General features: G+C 39.8%; 1 protein-coding gene across 1 annotated transcript in view; it reads right to left on the bottom strand.

Moving 5' to 3' along the window:
* The window catches only part of LNPEP (leucyl and cystinyl aminopeptidase), a 106572-nt gene extending 91615 nt beyond the window's left edge, over positions 1-14957 (bottom strand). The window contains exon 1 of the mRNA XM_059916820.1: positions 14788-14957. Within this exon, the coding sequence (XP_059772803.1) occupies positions 14788-14806 (19 nt within the window). The 5' untranslated portion in view covers positions 14807-14957. The remainder of the gene's footprint in view (positions 1-14787) is intronic.
* Positions 14958-21052: the final 6095 nt, after the last annotated feature.

Here is a 21052-nt window from a genome sequence, read left to right as displayed (position 1 = left end):
TGGTTTGATTTACACATATTGTGAAATGATTACCACAATAGGTTTATTTAACATCCATCACCTCATATAGATATAATAAAAAAAAAAAAATTTCTGCTCATGATGAGAACTCTTAGGATCTACTCTCTTAACAACTTTCCTGTATATCACAAAGCAGTCTTAACTACAGTCATCATGTTGCACATTATATCCCTAGTACTTACTTACCTTATAACTGTAAGTTTGTACCTTTTGTTCACTTTCCTCCAACTTCCCCTCCCCCTCCCCTGCACCTCTGGTAACCACAAATCTGATTTCTTTTCCTATGAGTTTGATGTGTGTTTGTGTGTCGTTTGTTTTTTTTCTTTCTTAGATTCCATATATAAGTGAGATCATACAGTATATGTCTTTCCCTGACTTATTTCACTTAGCCTCTAGGTCCATTCATGTTGTTGCAAATTGTAGGATTTCCTCTTTTTATGGCTGAATAATATTCCACTGCGTGTGTGTGCATGTGTATATATACACACATATACATACATATATACATATACGTACATGCACACACACACACCCCACAACTTCTTTATCCATTCATCCACAGATGAACATTTAGGTTGTTTCCATGTCTTGGCTACAGAAAATAATGCTGCTATGAACATGGTGGGTACAGATATTTTTTGAAGGGGAAGATAGTTTAAGTAGATCAATCCTAGTCATTCATGGCCCCAAAGAACCCAGAGAAAAAAAGAGAGTTGATTCTAGTTCTCTTAAAGGTCTAAATCATTCTATGGTGGGACAGGCATGGGACAAAGGATTTTCTATCATTCTGGACTCAGTAGATCAGGACAAGTAGAAAAAAATAATTAAACTTAACCTTGTAGGACTTTAATTCATCAAAATTAAGATAAGTCTAAGAAATCACCAAAGGACTGAGAAGTTAAATGATATTTCCATATTATGTGTATGCTGGAGGGAGAGGGTTTTGGGAAAGAGGGGCAGCTTGTTGAAAACCCAAGTGCCCATCAACAGACAACTGGTTTAAGAAGATGTGGTGGATATATATATATGGGTATATATATTACTCAGTCATAAAAAAGAATGAAATATTGCCACCTGCAGCAACATGAATGGATCTAAAGAAAATCATACTTAGTGAAGTAAGTCAGACAGACAAAGGCAAGTATTATATAATATCACTTACATGTGGAATCTAAAAAATAATACTAATGAATCTATTTACAAAACAGAAACAGGCTCACAGACATAGGAAACAAGTTTATGGTCACCAAAAGGGAAAAGGGGGGAGGGGGGGAGGGATAAATTAGGAGTATGAGATTAACAGATACACACTACTATACATAAAATAGGTTAATTACAAGGATTTACTGTATAGCACAGGGAACTATATTCAGTATCTTGTAATAACCTATAATGGAAAATAATCTGAAATATATATATATAAAACAAACTGAATCACTTTGCTGCACACCTGAAACTAACACAATATTGTAAATCAACTATACTTCAATAAATGGATAGATCTGATAGGAACTAATAAATGTAAAATGATTGAGCCAAATGGAACATCATGGCTTGGCAACCACCAAAAAATAACAATCAAGTTGTTTTTCTTTTTTAATAATAAAAAAGAAGAAAACCCTTCAGGTATAAACAGAAAATAGATAAAATCAGTTATTATTTTTTAAAGCTAATTAAAAAATTTTAAATAATTCTGTGTCCTCCCTAGTTTAGAACCATCCAGGGATGAAATAAATGACGGTAGAATACTCAAATAACAAAGGCATCTGATGTGTGGTTTGTCAGATATGCCTGGCTAGAACATTTCCTTTTCCTGTGACCTAGATCTGTCTTAAGAAACTTGCTGCCCAATTCCAACAGCCCCACTTTCTACCTGCTGTGGATTCCTAAGGTATTCTACCCCAGTCTCTATAAAAAACAGGTTTAACGTTTAGAGTAACAGTTCTCAAGATGTGGTATGGGTACCCCTGGGAATTTCTGATACTCTTTCAGCTGGTCTTCAAGGTCAAAACTATTTTCATATTCAGATGTTATTTGCTGTTTTCATGCCCATTGTCTCATGAGTGTACAGTGGAGTTTTCCATAGGCTACATGACGCTTTATATAACAGACTGAACACAGAAGCAAATATGAAAATCCAGTTGCCTTCTGTCACGCCAGACATTAAAACAAATTGCAACAATGTAAAATAATGTCTCTCACTAATATTTTTGTTTTGGAAATAGTTATTTTATTAAAAACGTTATTTATGTTAACATGTAAAAGGCTTTTTATTGTTATTATGAAATATGTTAATAAACATTAAAAAAAATCTCTCAGTGTTCTAAGTATCCAGATATGGTAAGTATCTAGAGACATAACCCACACAAACAAAAGCTCTTAGGGGTCCACAATAATTTTTAAGAGTATATAAAAGGGGTCCTGAGACGAAAAAGTTTGAGAAGCGTAACTGTGCCTTCAAAGATAAAGAAAAAAATTCCCAAACTCGCCAGACATCTTGATTCAAGCATGGACGTCTCAGTATATTGTTAGAAAATGTATATAGAGTAAACACATAAAGTAAGGAAAGTAAATATAGAAGGTCTGAATCACTCTATAGTAGGGCTGGAAGGGACAAAGGATTTTGGATCATCCTGGATTCCTGGGTCCAGAAAAAACTACTTGAATTTAACCATATATGCTCCTTTGAGCATCCTCAGGCAGGAATGTGGACTTCAATAATTTGTCCCTATGAAAAAACACAACCTTCTTTACCTTGAGGTAAACAAAATTGTCCAAAACGAAGGCTGCCTGTTATGGACTGAATTGTTCCTCCCCCGCCCCCAGCTTCATATATTGAAGCACTAATCCCCAGTGTGACTGTTTTGGGAGACAGGGCCTTTAAGGAGGTAATTAAGGTGAAATGAGGTCATAAGAGCAGGCTGACAGAACCGGTGTTCTGATCAGAGGAAGAGACACCAGTGCTCTCTACACACACAGAAGAAAGGCCATGTGAGGACACAGCAAGAAGGCAGTCATCTGCAAGCCAGGAAGAGGACTTTCACCAGAAACCAACCATGCCGGCATCTTAATCTTGAACTCCTAACCCTCACACTGTAGGAAAACTTTTGTTAAGCTACCCAGTCTGTGGTACCCTGCCTGTACTCTGTTTCCATATAGAGCACTCCATAAATATACTGAGTAAGAGGGGGAAAAGGAGACTTTTTAAGTGGGAAGGAGATGTTGAATAAATGTCTTTACAGTTCACACACCATTATTTATGTTACATGGCCACTAAGCAGATGTTTTAAGTGTTGTTCTTCTCAAAATGTCACCTATTTTTTTACCTTTGATTAATATCAGGACAGAAACATCCACATTTTTTCCTACTGGTTACTGTCAGGTCTAAAATTCATGCTTTCATATTTCAGTTCCTACTATAACTAACTCATACCATTAGTTATTCTATTTTGTCAAGAGAGCCCTGCCTGTCAATGGCTTTACCTACTTGACAGCCATGACACAGCTTCACCTCCTTTACTCTTGCCCTAAGGCCACCTGAATGCTTATGCATAACCAATTCATGCCTCTTACCAATTCTTGGATATTAGGAAATTCCTTTCTAAAAGTCAAATCTAATTGGCTTGGTAATTGTTTTTGTGGCTCTCTGAGGAAGGGCAAAATAGCCCAATGGCAGGTCAGCCAGAAGGCCCTACAGCACTGCAGGAAAAGAAATTGATTTAACTGCACCACTTTGGTCTCAAATGCACAGCAGCTCTCTAGCTATGAAAAAGGCAGAGAAGATGAAAGGACAAGGGAGGAAAATGTTGGGTCATTCTTTAATTTTGATTTTGAAAATGCTTCAGAATAAGAGACACCCTCTCTCTAAGCATCATCTTCCCTCCCCTCAAACACGGGGACCACGTCTTATTTAGCACTATCTTCCCGGTACAAAGCACAGGGTCTGAAACACAGCAAGTGCTCAAAATGCATTTCAATGGAAAGGGAAGCTGAATGAACATTGATAAGAATATTCAAAAAAAGTGCCTTGAAATTACTCTATTTGTTATAGAGATATTTATAGAAAAAGGAAGAGCACTGACATTCAACTTTACCTGCAAAAAATAAAAGAAAAAACCTCCGAATTAAAAGAGCACAAACAAAACAAAATTCCTATTTAAATGTTTTAGTTGTTTGATGTAATATTAGTCTTAGATAACATTTACTGAATATCCAATATGTATGAAACATTATATTAGGTGCCAACTCTAGTAGCAACCAAATACAAGAGAACTGTGTTTTTAATCTGTTAAATGTAATTGACAGTTCCTGGCTGAACAAGCATGTATGTTCTTTACACAGAATTCAAAATGTGGTTTTAACCAGAGAAAATGAATCCTAAACTAGTGGTACCTCTGCTTTCATAACATACTTTATGCTTCTTTGAGCATCCCTGGGAATAAATGTGGACTCCAGTAACTTATTCCTGTGGGAAAACACTATCTTCTTAACCCTGAGGTATCCCAGGGGCAATTATAGCCCAAGATGAGGAATACCTCTCCTCGTTCCCATGCAATCCATCCATATAGCCACCAAACACTTGAAGGATTATTCCTTACATCCTTTACCTTGATGTTTGATCAAAATCACTACCTTAGATGTTTCAGAAGTTCAAAATGTTATCTCTGTGAGGAAAACAAACAAAAACCAGACCCAGAGCCTCCTGGCAGTGTTGAAGTAAGGAGGTAAACTGCCATAATTCATAATAGATTCTTAGAGCCAAAAGCTGCTGCCAAGTTACATTTATTCAGCAAAAATAATAATAAAATAAGGGTGTCACTGTCACTAGCAGAAATACAAATTCACTAGTAAAACTAGCTTCTTAGTAAGCTTCCTGTGAGGAAACATAACAAAATAGGTATGAATTTAAATACACACTATATTATAGACATGTTTGTTTGCATTCCTGACGCCTATGATATTTGTAGGCCTTGTTGCCAGTAAACGAAGTACGTTTATTCTATATCCTCATGTTAACACTACCCCTTTTGGTCTTTAATTCCTCACTATTTCAACCCCACCTAACAGACAAAATATATATAATACCTAAGACTGAAATAAGTTCTACTTGTATGAATAATGAGGTGGTGCATATTACATTTGCTTGAAGGAACAGGAAGAACACACCTAAGCCAGAATTAAATTGGGTGTAGAAATGAGTAGTTCCTCTAGTTAGGCAACACTTCCCTGAAAGTGTTACAAATGCATAATAATTGTTAATAAATATGAAATGGAAAGAATCCTCCCTTATACTAGCCTCAAGCCTTTAGTAAACAAGATACAAGACATACCATATGTTCACCATTTCAAAATCTCACCATGGCTGGAATATGCCAAACCATCATGTATCTTAAACTTCAGTGAATATCAGAAACATTTTTGAGTTTCTGTGCATATTTTAGTTTTTTAACTAAAGATATTAAAACATCTCGGTAATATCCTTAAATAAGAATTACAGAGCTAGTGAGTGAGGAGCTAGGATTTGAATGCAGCAGTCTGACCTGCTCTTCACTATTACACTACACTATGCAGTAGTCTTATGAAATGAGGTAGATTCATGGACAGATCTCCAAAATGAAGAAATAAAAGTACTGATTGACATATACACACTAATATGTATAAAATAGATAATGAATAAGAACCTGCTGTATAAAAAATAAAATTAAATTAAAAAAAAAAAAGAAATAAAAGTACAAAACCAAATGTACCCAAGGAAAATGGTGTGGGATGGGACCTGTCCTTTTCAAAGTCTGATAGTCTTTGAAGAGAGTGTACTGATTTGTGCATCCGTATACCTTTAAAAAAAATTAATTCTACTGGAGTGTAAGCTCCTCAAGGGCAGAGACCATTCTGCATTCATACTGTACTCCAGCTTTAAGAATAAAGCTTGGACTAAGTTAGCATACAGTGAAGGTATTTATTTGAGGGTATATCTTTTTAAAAACTATTATCTTTTAAAAAAGAGTTAAGTGGGGATGTGTCAAAGACAAATTAAAAAAAAATCTGTTAATTGAGGTAGTCTAAAATGCTATGCAAGAAAATTTGTATTAAAATATTCACAGTATGCTTCTTCTCTGACCCCCACTCCTGACTCCCCAATGCAGAAGAATGCAGCAAGGAGACACGGAAAACTAATTTTGGTTTGTTATATTTTTAATCTTGGTGATAAAAATAAGAGGTGAAGAAAAATTCTTAGCAGGATGTAAACAGGAAGAAATTCAAAATGAAAAAAAGGGGAACATAACAACAACAAAAAAGAGAAGAAAATAATTAAGTAGATTTGAACCCCAGCACTACCTGGTTTCAGTGAAAAACAATTAAACCCAAAGCACTCATCTTCTTCAAAATTTTTTGTACTATATATTTCTGCATTTATTTTCTCTGGTTGTTATCCACAGTGGAATTAATATAGAACCAAGAGAAAATATAAAATTTACGATAATGTACAAGTGTCTAACAATAACCATTTAATTCTACTGAATAGCACTCAAAAACAGTGTCAATTCCACAGAGGAAATAATCTAGTTAAACAATTCTGGCTAGAAGACACCAAAAAGCATCAAGTTAACAGTGCAACATAATAGTCCATGGACTAAAAATAGACCAGTTCAGAATACTGAGAGCATTTAGTTCCTTTATCCTTATATTTATTATTATGACAATGATCAGAATTCACATAAAGATATGCCATTTTAGTCACTTAAAAGTTAGCCGATATCCTTGTGGGGAAAATAAAATTATTTTAGCTTAATTTTCAATTTTCTTTTCCTTTTCTAGGCTAATTATTTTATGCTAATGTTTATATTTATATCAAATATGTCCTCCAGCCAAACTTATAATCTTTATCTTACAAAATATTTCTAAAAATCTTTCCTCATAACATAGGTCCCACAGTCCTTGACAATCCTCAGGGCACCTCTTAAAAAGATTTAGCTATAAAAAGTAATTGAACATGTCATTGATGACTAAATATTTATGCTCATTAATCCCTCGGGCAAAGTTACATACCTTTGTAAAATCTAACGCTAAAAAGTTTATCTTTAATTCCATCAACTACCTGGATATTGTTTCAAAAAAATCTTAACTGCATAACTCCTTAGTTAACATGAAAAATGGCATTCAGCATAATAAATTATGAGTTTTATTATGAGTGTCTATTATGAGTGATTTAACAGAGAGTTCATATCACTGCATGAGACCTGCAGAAGAAGTTTATAAGAACTCTTCAATATACAGAATGCTTATGAGTTAGATAATACCTCAGTTGGTGAATAAATTTGCTAGACTTGATCTCAGATGGATTTGAACAAATAATTATTTTACTGATAATTCTGAAATACTTCTCCATCAGATTGATAAAACACAAAGTAAATGATAGTACCAAATCTACAGCAAAAACTTTGCCGTCAATATACAACTTACTGAGAGTCAGTTTGATTATCATGAACCTATTTTTTTTAAAAATAGTGATTATTCATAAGTCTGGGATTGTAACCACATTTTTTCTACCAATAGTTATTGTCACTTGATTATTTGCCAAGAAGGGCTTCTATGTATGAATTCTTCAAGTCTTTATCTCAATAGCATTTCCCAAATTGGCAATTAATTACAACAGAACTATGTACCCAACTGCAATGAACTACTGCACTCTAGGCTAGCCACACTCTAGTGAATGTGCGTTTATTTCTATCCAACTCGGCACACTATGATTTTTATCTAATCTCCAAGTCACACTAGACCCTCCTTCCTACATTGAATTATTTTCCTGTGTGCTTCCTCCAAATGGAAAATTACTAAGCATCTCGGTAGCTTGTATGGATGCAGATGGAAGTGAGGCTGCAGTTTTAAACAGCAATGCATTTCTTATTCCCACAAACACCCAACACTCTACCCTCAGTTTGAGCTGTTTTCTTAATCTAGGTGTCCAATCTAGATACTGAAAGGACAATGTCAGTGCCCCAAAACGTTTAGGTACTAAGCGTTTAAAGAGTGGAGAAACTACTGCTAAAAGTATAAGGGGAAACCAGCCCAAACTTACAGGCATGATCTTAATGTATCTAGGACACGCTAGTTCCTCCCATCAAGCCCCAAGGGCCTTACTTAACCATTGAGGCCCTTTTGACAATTATGGGACAAGAAGAAACTAGACAAATATTATACTACTTCTGTCTTCAAATCACACTACTAATACCAACTTAAAGAAAGATCTTTTAAACATTTAGCTCTCCTTAATCACTCCCACTAAACTCCATTTTTCCTCTAAACAGAATTCTGGAATGGTGTAATGTTGTTGAGGTGATGAATATTCTAACAACTGTTTTAAATCTTATAAAATAACAATTTCAGCTGTGATCCAAAGCCTCCTTACCCGCCAGAAAGTTCCTCTATGGCACCAAATGACACCTGAGGCAGTTGTCTGGGAAACACTACCACACAGTCCTGGTCATCATTTGCTATGAGATCCAGGAAGGAAAGGAGCACATCCAACCCACAGAGGTACCAGTTCTCTCAATGCACTTCCCATTCTCCTGTTCTCCCAGCTTATGAAGCTCTCCCTGTAGAACATGAGAAAACCTCCTTAAACACCCTTCCTCCCAGATCTCTGGCTTGGCCTCCCCCAATAGCACCAGAGGTCTGGAGAAGACTCTGGACCATCCAATCCCCAAATCTACAGAAGTCCAGACAATTGGCTGGAGTTTTGTTTTGGTGACTTCATTCTTTAACTAAGTGGGAGGAATTCCCAGGAGGACCTTCATTAAGGAAAAGAGTTTCAAAGGGTCTTCTACATTTGAACTTGATTCTCCACTGCTTTTTCAAACTCCCTTGGAAGCCTAAATTTTCTTTATTTGGAAAATGAACTGATTTCTAGTTTAGATGCAATGTTGGAATTTTTAAAAAACTGGTTCATTGTTCAACCATAAGCATCAGTAGAAAGGTGAAACAAAACCAGGCAATAAAGAAAAGTGACTGCCACCACGATGGTCCCACAAGGTCAACGGCTCAACAGTACTCTGTATTTTTTTTTTTCTTGAAATCTGAAACATTCAGGAAAGTGAACAGTACCAACTTACAAGTAACTATGACCTTTCTGACTAGGAAAGAGAAGTACACAGTATGATTAAACTCATGGCAAATGTTTTCTATCTCCTTCTAGGGCCTCCAAATGCCAGTCTTAACTCATTCATCCCCTCACCCCTCCATTCCTTTTGTCCAACCAGACCCACCTACTTCCCCTTTCCAACCTTGACTCTATCTTTCAACCTCACACAACAGTGTCCTACTCTCCAAAAGAGACTCATTACCAAGCCAAAGACTGGCAAGGCTCAAGGTATGACCATTTTGAAAATCTCTGCCTATCAGCTTCCTCCTTACCTTAAATCCCAACATAGCTCTCACCTTCATCACTAATTCTCTGAAGTCCCAATTTTCCCCCAAAGATCTCTGGATTCAGAGTCCTACAGGCACTCCCAGGATAATCACAAATGGATTACAACAATGAATCAGGTTACAGGGGAATCCTGACCACTCTCTCATAGACACAGGAACTCCTACTGTCACATTTACTGCACAGAAACACCAGGGCAATGAGCAGCCTTCTCTACAAAGACCACTGGATAAAAACGGAGCTGTACCACCAAGGGCTCCAAAATTTCCCTCATTCCCATCCCTAGTTTCCAGTGAACACTCTTAAAAGGCACATATCTAGGAATTCAAATTAAAAAAAAAAAAAACCTGTTTCTCAGCTTGCTCCAATGATATTATGGAAAAGTGTAGTGGCATTAGCTCCAACTCCAACCTCCTACAGTTTTCAAGACATGTGGTTGCTAATTAACAGAACATGGCTGCACTGTCCTCCTCGCCTCAAATGCCAAGAACCACAGGCCTGATTTAGCTCCATCCCAACTTCTGGGGTAACTCTGGCTAAACTCCTCTATATCTCAATCTCCTAACATTTTCACAGAGAGAGTCAAAATGAGGCTGTTTTCTAACAGGAGTGTTACACTTAATCAGTAGAAATGTGAACTTATTGTTGACAGATGTTATATGAACAGGTTATAAAGACAATCCTGTACATTTATTTCATAATTATAAGTCTGTATATTCTTCTTCTGTATTCTATTATTTTCATATTCTTCTATATTCTATTATTTTCATATTAGCATGAAAATAAAACTAGATTATTCCATTTCATTTCTCTTATTGAGGTTAGCATGAACTGATAGCAGGTTTGTGGGGCTTTCTGTAACTGTGCCTAGCAGAAAATCTACCTGTAAACAGGCATTTCAAAAATGGTGTCTGACTGAATTACTGAGGAGGAAATCACCCCTTGCTTATTTTCTATATGATAATTTCCTTATAACCAATCTTTTTTTAAAAATTATTTATCTATTTACTTATATATTTTTGGCTGTGTTGGGTCTTCGTTTCTGTGCGAGGGCTTTCTCTAGTTGCGGCAAGCGGGGGCCACTCTTCATCGCGGTGCGTGAGCCTCTCACTATCGCAGCCTCTCTTGTCGCGGAGCACAGGCTCCAGACGCGCAGGCTCAGCAATTGTGGCTCACAGGCCGAGTCGCTCCGCGGCATGTGGGATCTTCCCAGACCAGGGCTCGAACCCGTGTCCCCTGCATTGGCAAGCATTCTCAACCACTGCGCCACCAAGGAAGCCCTCTTATAACCAATCTTTATGGTTCTATCTCTTTGAAACTGAGTTCTCAAGAATCATCTACAGATAAATGATAATCACTGGTTTTAACTATTTCTAAAATATGCTGTCTATTTATCTTGTCTCAAGATACTTTTGTGGGGAAGTTGTTATGTAAAGTGAAGGACTTTTCCACCTCTGCTTTCCAGTTAAAAACTGGATTGGTTTCTAGTTACAGCCTCAACCTTATACTATTAAATGATGTTAACATTCGAATCCAGTACACTCCTATTTCCCTTAACTGAAATAAATACTTAAGACAGAAGGATAAAAGCAGAATTTAACTTATATCCCATCATATAGAGAAACTATTATCTTCCATTTTTAACGTTTTTTTCTCAATATGGTAAGTTATCACAGAACAAAAGAAAACTGTATATGAACAGAATGTGGTAAGCTCACATTTTTGATAGTTGCTAAAAAAAAAAAATTAAAACAAATGCATACCTATAGGATAAATGTTATTTGTAAGATTAAAAAGGTGAAATCACAATTTTATACTGCCTTACAATCCATGAATATCTAATTAGTTGTCCAGACTTCCCATTTTGGAAGTTGGGAAATACTTGCATTTGAATGCCAATCTGATAACAACAACAAAAAATAGTTTTATAAGACAGGAAAGTGCCCCTTGTTTGATTATGCACAAGGCTGTAGTACTAAAGTGATTATTGGGGGCTTTGGGGAAAAAAAAACTGTTTAAATTATGTTTTCAGTGCTGGAGCTTCCAAATATCATCCTTTTCCACCCTCTGAAGATTTACTTTGGGCCATACCACAAACTAGAAAGCATTTAAAAATACACACACACATATACACACAAATATATACATACAGAATTTGCTTATCTAGTAAACTTCTCAAAAGCTCCCTTCTGGTGAATACTTCTAGTATGCTCAAAATGAAGTGCAGATTCCTAGACCCAACCTCAGACCTCCTCAATCAGATTCTGAGGGTGAGCTCTGTATTTCCATTCCTTAACATAAATTTAAATTACTCTAAAATACCCCAACCCTGCATGCAAATGAGAACAAATAAAACTAGGTGGTCATCAAATAATTACTTGCCCTAATCTAGTACATCTATCAAAAGACCTCTAGAGTTGCTATCTATTTTTTGTTTGGTTTTTGGTAATATATCAATCACTGCTCCCTAACAGTTTCACTTCTACCTGCCTAACAGAACATAATAGTTACTACCAAACCAATCTTGAGTACTAGTCCAGCACATTTCTCTCCCCATAAAAAAGGCACCAAAGATCCAAAGCCAGACTGGATATCTAGTCTTCAGCATAATAGTCAGGAGTCCCCATCAAGGGCAAGACCAAAAACATCTCCTGAGCCAAATAGAAATTCTTGGCAATAAGGTACCTCCTTGTAAGCCCTTTCTGGAGATGTGCATCTTAAATGGATTACAGCAGTGTGTTACCTCGACAGGTTAACATAGGATGGTCATCAAATAAATCCATTATCAGCAGGCAGAGAGCAGGGTCCAAGAAAAATGAGTCATACCTGAAGCAACTTTTGACAGAAAACACGGAAAGTAGAAAAAGCCTTACTGGAACAGATGAGTACTGAAAACCAAATTAGCAAAACAAACTAAATTTGCCTCCTTTACAAATTTACCCTTTTTCAGGCGGTGAAATCATTGACAAGATTTTAACTGAAAGATACGTGGGTCCCAAATTACTGAAACTTTTTTATTAAGCTCTCACACCTCTCTCCATATACAGGCATATATGAGAAAATGTAAGTGGTGACAATTTTATTAAAAGAGAATAAATGTGTAACAAAAGCCCACACCAAACTTGATAAATCCTGCAATAATAAATTCTATGGGTAATGGAATACTCTGCACCAGAACACCCAGACCTATGGGAGAATTAGATGTACCTATTCTTTGTACTCAAAAGGATTAAGTACAAAGATAAACATACTTTACACTATACCCTGTCCTGTTTGAAGACACTAGAAAATTCTACAGTTATTCTTCAAAAGTTCTGAAATAAATAATGAGTCCACCTTAAACCTGAAAAGCACCTCAAATTGCTAGGACCTAATTTCTTGTTGACTTTAGATGTTGTAGTTTCTATTCTCCTTGTTAAAGGACGCTAGATAAGGAGTGATTAATACATTAACTAAAATGATGCATTGCTAAACTGTCTCCAGCACAGAGTCTGAAAAATCTGGAAGACAGACAGGAAAGGATTAGAAATCCAATTTCCTACATGAAAGTTGAAGCATTGTTTCTTTTTTGTTCTCCTCTCTGGGGCTTTTCCACTGCCCTCCCAAATGTGACAATTTGCAAATATTCACATCTAGAGGAGCATATTCTAAAACTATTCTAAGATGGGAGAAAAGGCCCCAATTTTAAGACTTGAGAATGTACTTTAATTCTGTAGGCACAGGTTCACCAAATCAGCTAGCAATAATCTTGACCAACTGGGTGATTCAGCCTTGTGTGTTTTTTTTTTTTTTTTTTTTAATTTAGAGGAAACTTCTCGTTTAAAATCCTACAAACATGGAATCTCCAAGCTTTCTACCTAGAACAAAGAAAAAGCCTTGGAATACTCACTGGAAGGGATTTAAGGATTTGTATTAAACATATTCTATACCAAAATACTAGATCGTCTCTAAGCTTCCTTTCAGCTCAAATCTTCCTTAGTTTTCTTAGTAACTTTACCAGACTATTCTTAGAGCCTTAGTAATTACAAATAGAACCTGAATGAGAAAGAAAATTCAGAATTAAAGTTGTCATCATTAAGCCTAATTAAACAGTACAGACAGGAAGATGGCAGTAGAATAAAGCATCCTGAATTAGGGACAGGGAGAATATAATGAGTAGTTCGCAGTCCCATGAATGAAACACCGCATACAACAAAGTCTGGCTAGGGTTTAGGACATACTGGACAACGTCTCTGTCTCCTGGGTGGCAACGGACCCACCCAAACAGGGATAGATTTTGTCTTCTATTAATGCGACAAACTACTGATATCTATCTTAAGTAACCAACCACCCGCAGGAAAACACATGTCAACTAGAAAGTGAACCCTCTCATTTTAGTGTGAATTCTCCCTTACTGGCAGTTTTCCTACTTTCTATCCCAAAAGGGAATCCATTTACTCAACGCCGCAAACTGTAAGACATCTCACCCCTACACTGTGACTCTGGCACTTCTGGTCCAAACAAAAGCCATCATTTTAAGTAGGGTGGGATTTGTTCGCTCCATTCAGTAAAGGGCTGTGGCTGTTAGCAGAACATCCTGCAGGCTCCTGCTTTGACTCTTGCCTCAAGTCACACCGTGCTATCACCGTGACGGACCCTTGATATTTAATGAGTCTTCGACTGAAAAACTGACATTCTCGGGAGCCAGGGAAACGAGGCTTGAACGCCCTGCGGAGTGCGTCCGCAACAGACGGGAGGGTGGCAATGCCGGCAGGAACCTCCTCGGCACCCAGCAGGGGTGATCAAGCCTTTCCGCAAGTTTCTCTTCCTTCCACTAAATTAACCTGCCAAGCCCCCACCCCGTCCTATTAGGAAAAGTCACACCAGCAACTCGCTGAAGGACGGGGGGGACAGCTCCCAGCGCGCCACAGAAGTTGGGTTTGGTCGCGGTTTAACCCTTCCTGCCCCAGAGCCATGGCCGACACCCCCTTCACCCGGAGCAAACCCAGGCTGCCAACTTTCCCGCTGCCCCCTCCTCTGCGCACAGCAGCCCAAACTTTGCTGTTCGCCCACCTGGGCGCGCAGCGGAGCGTGGGGTCCGGCCGCACCCGACACCGCCCCCACCCGGGGCAGGCGGCGGCGCTGACCTTCACGCCAGCCCCCGGCCAGCGACCGCTGCCGCCCGCCCCCTCCCCCGAGCCTCGAACTGCCTCCCCCGGTCCCCTTCCACCGCCTCCAAACGCTCGCGGGAAAACCGCGGCGGGGGCGACTGCAGCTCGACCTCGCGTGTCACGACTGCCCACGACCCTCTGGGCCCCAGAGAGCACCGGTACCGGCCCTGGCTCCTCTGGCCGCCCACTCACCATCCGTGAAGGGCTCCATTTTCCCCCCGCCGCGGCTCCTTTCGGCCGGAGAGCCCAAGCTTCCTACTCCAAGAGCTGAAGCGGCCCTGCCGACTGAGCATGCCCAGCGCGGCGCCGAGGGCTGTCGGGGAGGTGCCGCGAGGGGCGGCGCCGCTCCGCCCGCTCTGAGATCCGCCGCTCCGGGTTTTCGCGACAGCTGCAGGAAGAGCGAGGGAAACTAGAGGAAAAAGCACCACACAGGCCTTAGCTGACTCCTGGGAGAGGAGCTGGAGGAGCGGGTTAGATCTGGGGGCGGGTCCATGGGCGTGGCCGGAGCAAGCCCCGCCCCTGGCAGAAAGGCCGGCGGCTCTGTCTCGTCCAGGGCTCAGAACAGCGGTCAGTCATCAAGCAAATGTGATGCCCTGTTGCGTCCGGCCGGGCCGGGACGTAGACGCCAGGAACTCGGCACCGCGCCGGTAAAACACGGTCATTGTCCCGTGGAGCAGACATTCCAGAGACAGACAATAAACTAACACAAGACACACGAGGCTGAAATAAATGCCCCGTTGAGCATTAAATTAGGGTGATGTGATGGAGAACGAGTGGGTCGCTAATTCGGATGGCTTGGTGAGGAGAAGCCTGGCTGGGAGATGCCACTGTAGCCGAGATCTGAAGGCAGAGTAGGAGGCTGCGGGCGAAGGTCGCTCCCCTGACAGCGAAGCTTCGCTTTCCCTGGGGAGTCCGACTCCGGGAGCTCACTCCGCCAAGGCTCGAGGGAGCCGACACTGTGGGTCGTCTCTGTAGGGCTGCGCGCTCACAGCACAGTGGTCCCAAGCGCTCGGTGGCCTGGAGGCAGAAGGGAGGCGGGGACCCCAGCGGAGGAGAGGGCACCCGGGGTCCTGTCCTCGGGCTAGCGGTTCGGGGCGCGGCCTCTACGTGCAGGCGGATCACAAAACCCGGCACTGGATCCGCCGGGGCCGCGGGCGCCGCAGGATGTGGGCAGAAGGCAGCTCAGCAGAGCCTTAAATCAACACCTGCGGCTCCCCGGGGTGCCGCCGCTGCGGCCCGCGCCCAGGCCAGGCAGAGCTAGGCCGGAGAAGCGGAAACTCTCTTGGTCGCCCCCGCCGCACAGCACTCGCGCTCTAGCCTCCAGCCCCCAGGCCTCAGCCCCCAGCCCCCATTGTTTCCAGTGGCAAACCCGGGCAGGCACAGCGAACCTTCGGGATGAAATAACCAGGGGCCCCGTGAGCCCCGGGAGGCTCGTCGGGGCCCGGCTTCTTCATCCCTTGCTCAGCGTGCGCATCGCCGCCACGCTGCGGAGTTCGCAGCCCTCCCAGAGTGCTGCCACCGCCAACTGTCCCTCTTCCCTCCTCCCCTAGCGCAGCCCTGGCCCCAGCAGCAACTTGGCTCCCGCGATGCCTCACTGCGCCTGCCAACTGTCACACGCTCCTCCGAGGCTGTCAACGGCAGGGCGTCGGTTGCAAACAAGCTGCAGGCGAGCGCAAACTGCCCGGACAAACACGGATGCCCGCGGTGCTGTTTGACCCACGTGGGAATTAGAAATTAGGTTTCAAAGAAGTAAAATCGAAGTGCAATATTGTATTTTGCAATGTTGTATTTTTAAGTGTCGATTGTATTAAATCACCCACTTCCGCTTTAAAACCTCCCGTGGATACCAATCACTTAGAATAAAAGCGAAACTCTTAACTCTGGGACCTCCTCTCCTGCACGTGCTCACGATACTTTGTCTACAGAGGCCTTCGGGCTGTTAGTCACCAAGTTACATCCAATCATTCCTGTTGCATGTTCCTCGTGCAAGAACTGTTCCTTCTACCTGGTACCTTACCTGCCAGTTCCTTCTTGTCTTTAAGGTCTCAACTGAAATATCTCTGCAGAGAGCTCTTCCCTGACCACACAATCGAAAATAGGTCCAAACATGGTCTACTCTAAAAAGACTGAGCCCTGCTTTAATACCTTCACAACAGTCATCGCTGTCTAAAACAATGTTTTTGTTTGTTCTTTCATTATTATCAATCTCCCTCTCAAGAATGCAAGCTCCACGAAGTCAGGGTCATTACCTTCATAAAGGGCTGTATCCTAATCCCTAGATAAGTATGCAATAAATAATTTGTGAATGGATGCAATGGTATTTTGAGTTCTAGTTCACGTGCAATGTTGAAAACCCTTCCAGAGAACATTTCTATATTGAGTGGTGTGTTTGTGATCAGTACAGAGAAGGTGTCTATATCATATGATACCTCAAAGCTGCTCTCTTCCCATTGTGTTAAAGATAACCAGAGCCTTTAGGCTGCCTCCTCAATGCCCCCCTCCCAGCTTCAGAACCAAAAATAGGAAGTGAACCACAGGGGCTGGTACATAAGTGTTCAAATATTATATAGTATATGCAGTGCTGGATTTTGTTAAAAGGACCCCACACATTGTATTGCTTAGATAAGAGGCTCTTACCTATATTTTAGGTCATGTCATGTTCCTTTGGAGTTATTTTTGCAATCAAAGCACTTAGTATCAGAGATATTTAAAACTCCACAGCTTGTTAAATCCCCTCATCTCACCTCACCTCACCTGTAAGCTAGAGTCTATCATGCTTTTAAGTGTGAAACACGTTACCTTGTGTTTGGTCTTAAATACTTCAGTTCTACAGAGACTTGTAAAAAGGCTTCACCATTGCACTAGCAAATATAGGTGGATCATCATGTCTTTTGAGATTTCTATGGCATAGAGACAAATAACTTCTTTTTTTTTTTTTTTTTTTTTTCACACACACACACACTGTATTTTATTTTTACAAGAGATAAATCGACTGACACCAAGCATTGTACATGGATGACCACAACAAAAGCAACAATGATTGCAATTACCAAACATGAAACACACTCATACTATGTCATAGTATTGACATTCAGTCCAGTAATCCTCCACTGTAACAGCTCCTTTACTTTGCAGTGAAAATTGATTTGTATATTCTTTGCCTCTGAGTCCTTGTGGAATTTTTTTTTTTTTTTTTTTTAAATTCAGACAGAAAGTCACAAAAATTATACTCATCCTCATCAGTTCACTCAGTCCCATGTAATTAATTTTTTTTTTTCATCTTGATCTTTTGTTAGCACTTTTATGAGTTCATCAGTTTTTCATTAGAGTTCTGAAAATGCTTATTCATTCAGTTCAGCAGTACAGTCCGTTACCAGAAACCTGTACTTGTCAGAGTCTTTTCCATGTATTTCTTGAAGATGAAACGAGACAAATAACTTCTTTATCCTCCCTTTGCCCACCTCTTGCCTCCCATCCTTCCTGCTCCTACACACACACACACACACACACACACACACACACACACACAAATACATTAAGGACCATTTAAAGGCTTATGGGTTGGCACTGGGGGTAAAAAGAGGAAAGAAAATTAAAATGTTTCAGAATCCTACCTACCCTCAAAAGAATGAAAGTGAATTTTGTTTTGTTTGATTCTGGGTTTTTATTTTTTGGATACCATTTTACATTTCACTTCATAAAGCCTTTTTGAGGGAACACAATTTCACAAATTCACTACTGAAACCCATTATGTTTCAGTCTTTAACCTCCTCCTACCCTCCCACACAGAACTTAGTATCTCATTACTTCCTTTTTAGTTAAGGGCATAATACTTTAAATTATTATGAAATAACTATTTACTATCAGAGGAGATAGTGTGACATTATCTACTATATTCATTTACTATTTTCAGAATCTTTGATGTCTACCATTTAACATTTGCAAACCAAAAATTTGGAGGGCTAATTATAATATGTAATAAATAGCATGAAAGGAAAATATGAGCTCTTTGAATAACGAACAGCATTTATTTATAAAGAAGCAACAAACGTGCTGATCAGTGAAAACAGGAACTTTTTTTTTCATCAAAATAAAGCACTTCCTATACCATGGATCAGCTAACCCAGACCTCATTTAACAGAGGAGGGAACGGAAGTCTAAGAGGTTAGAGGATTTACGCAGTCCAGTGGCAGACAAACTAGAACTCAGGTGGTCTGTGTTCTAAACCAGAGCTCTGGAGTTTCCTGTTTCTTCCCTATTCCCACAGGGAAATTAAGGTCAATGACAATAATCCATGGGAGGGATATGAAATAGAGAAATACAGCTAACTTCAGGCTACTGGACTGCTATTTCATCGTTCAGTTGATATTCCAATATAATTTACTGAGTTCCGTGTCACACTTAGGTGTAGCATTATTAAATATGCTTCCTAATTATTTTGAAATAAATAATTAAAAATACACTGGTTCAGTGTACACGTTTGAAAATGATATTTGTTCAACACTCTTGAATAAGTGGTGGATGCAGCTTGCTGCCAGGACACAGATGACCACCGTGAGGTTTCCATCCACTTCAAGGACTGGAGAGGTCAGTATCTCATTACTCCTGTAATATTTGCAGCACACATGCTCTGCATCAATTATGATGCTTGAAATTGTATCTAATTAAGAAATGTTTAGAGCACAGAGGAAAGCAGAATAATTCTCCAACAGAGTTCTGGTATAGCTTAGACTTTAGCAAAAAGATTCAGCCAAATGAAGTGAAAGGTTATCAGGAAGGGGCAGTTATATACTAGCTCAGATGCTTTGGACTACAAAACCAAAATGCTGAATTAAACTAGTTGGAACAATATGCAAATTTACCATCTCACATAACAAGTGCAGAGGTAAGGCCGTCCCCAGTCAGAGCTCCCCAACCTCATAAAAATCCAGCTTCTCACTCTGTGTATGCTCTGAGCAGTTTTCTGAAAGTCTGAGGACCGTGTAGTCAACAAGGTGGCTGTGTCAGGGAAGAAGAAAGAACCTTTTCTTTGATGTCTCTTTCTTAAGAGCAAGGAAACTTTTCTCAGAAACACCCTACTAGAACTCTTCTTAGGTTTCACTGGCCAAAACTGTAAGCCAGTCCATGGAAATGAAAATGCAGTTCCTGCGATTGGTGTCTTAGACAAAGCAGAGTCTAGGATCACTTCCCTTATTTCATATAGGGGAACAAGGGAGCACTTGGACAAAATCATTTTTATTATTCAGAAAGGAAAAGGGGTTAAGCAACCAAAATGTTAGGTAGGTCCACTTAATGTTATGAATACTGATATATTTTAATAATATTTTGATAATTTTTTCAAAACCCTAAGACACTTGTACAGGAAATGTAAAGACAGAGCCCAATTCAATGTAATTTTTCATATGATTGACCAATATAACTAGGATTACAAACCTAGAAATGATATATTATTCAACCTTGAATTTTGAACTGAAAGTAACTACCAAAATGGAAAAATATCTTAGGCATTTTATTAGTTTGCTAGGGTTGCTATAAAAAAATACCATAATCTGAGTGACTTAAAAAATAGAAAGCTGTTGTCTCATAGTTCTGGAGGTTGGAAGCCCAAGATCAAGGTGTCAGTGGGGCCGTGTTCCCTCTGAAGGCACCAGGGAAAGATATGTTCCAGGCAGGCCTCTCTTCTAGTTTCTGGTAGTTCCTTGACTTGTGACAGCATAACTCCAGTCTTCACAAGGCATTCTCCCTGTGTGCATGTCTGTGTCCATATTTCCCCTTTTAATAAGGACACTAGTCAGATTGAAGCAGGGGTCCATCCTGCTCCAGTATGACCTCATCTTAACTAGTTACATTTCCAACCGTATTTCCAAATAACGTCACATTCTGAGGTACTGGGGGTTATGATTTCAACATATGAATTTTGAGGGCACACAATTCAACTCATCATAACAGCATCTATATAATGGAAATAAAGAAGACAAGGTTGAAGAAAAATTTGGTTTCCAAGGACAGCATCAAGAAGCGAAAAGACAACCCAAAGAATGGGAGAAAATATTTGCAAATCATATACCTCACAAGGGACTTGTATCTAGAATATATAAACAACTCTTACGACTCAGTAATAAAAGACAAATAATCCAATTAAAAATGGGCAAAAGATCTGAATAGACATTTCTCCAAAGAAGATATACAAATGGCCAATAAACACATGAAAAGATATTCAATATTACTAGCCATGAAACAAATGCAAATCACAACCACAGTTAAGATACCACTTCATGGTCTGGCTAGACATAGGCATAGGATGGCTAGAATCAAAGAGCCAGATAATAATAATTGTTGACAAAGATGTAGAGAAATTGGAACCTTCACACACTGCTGGTAGAGATGATGCAGCTGTGTTGAAAAACAGTCTGGCATTTCCTCCAAAGATTAAACATAGAGTTGCCATATGATCCAG

This window comes from Balaenoptera ricei, chromosome 3 (assembly GCF_028023285.1).
Source record: "Balaenoptera ricei isolate mBalRic1 chromosome 3, mBalRic1.hap2, whole genome shotgun sequence".
Taxonomy (NCBI): domain Eukaryota; kingdom Metazoa; phylum Chordata; class Mammalia; order Artiodactyla; family Balaenopteridae; genus Balaenoptera; species Balaenoptera ricei.
This window is presented reverse-complemented; position numbering and strand designations above follow the sequence as displayed.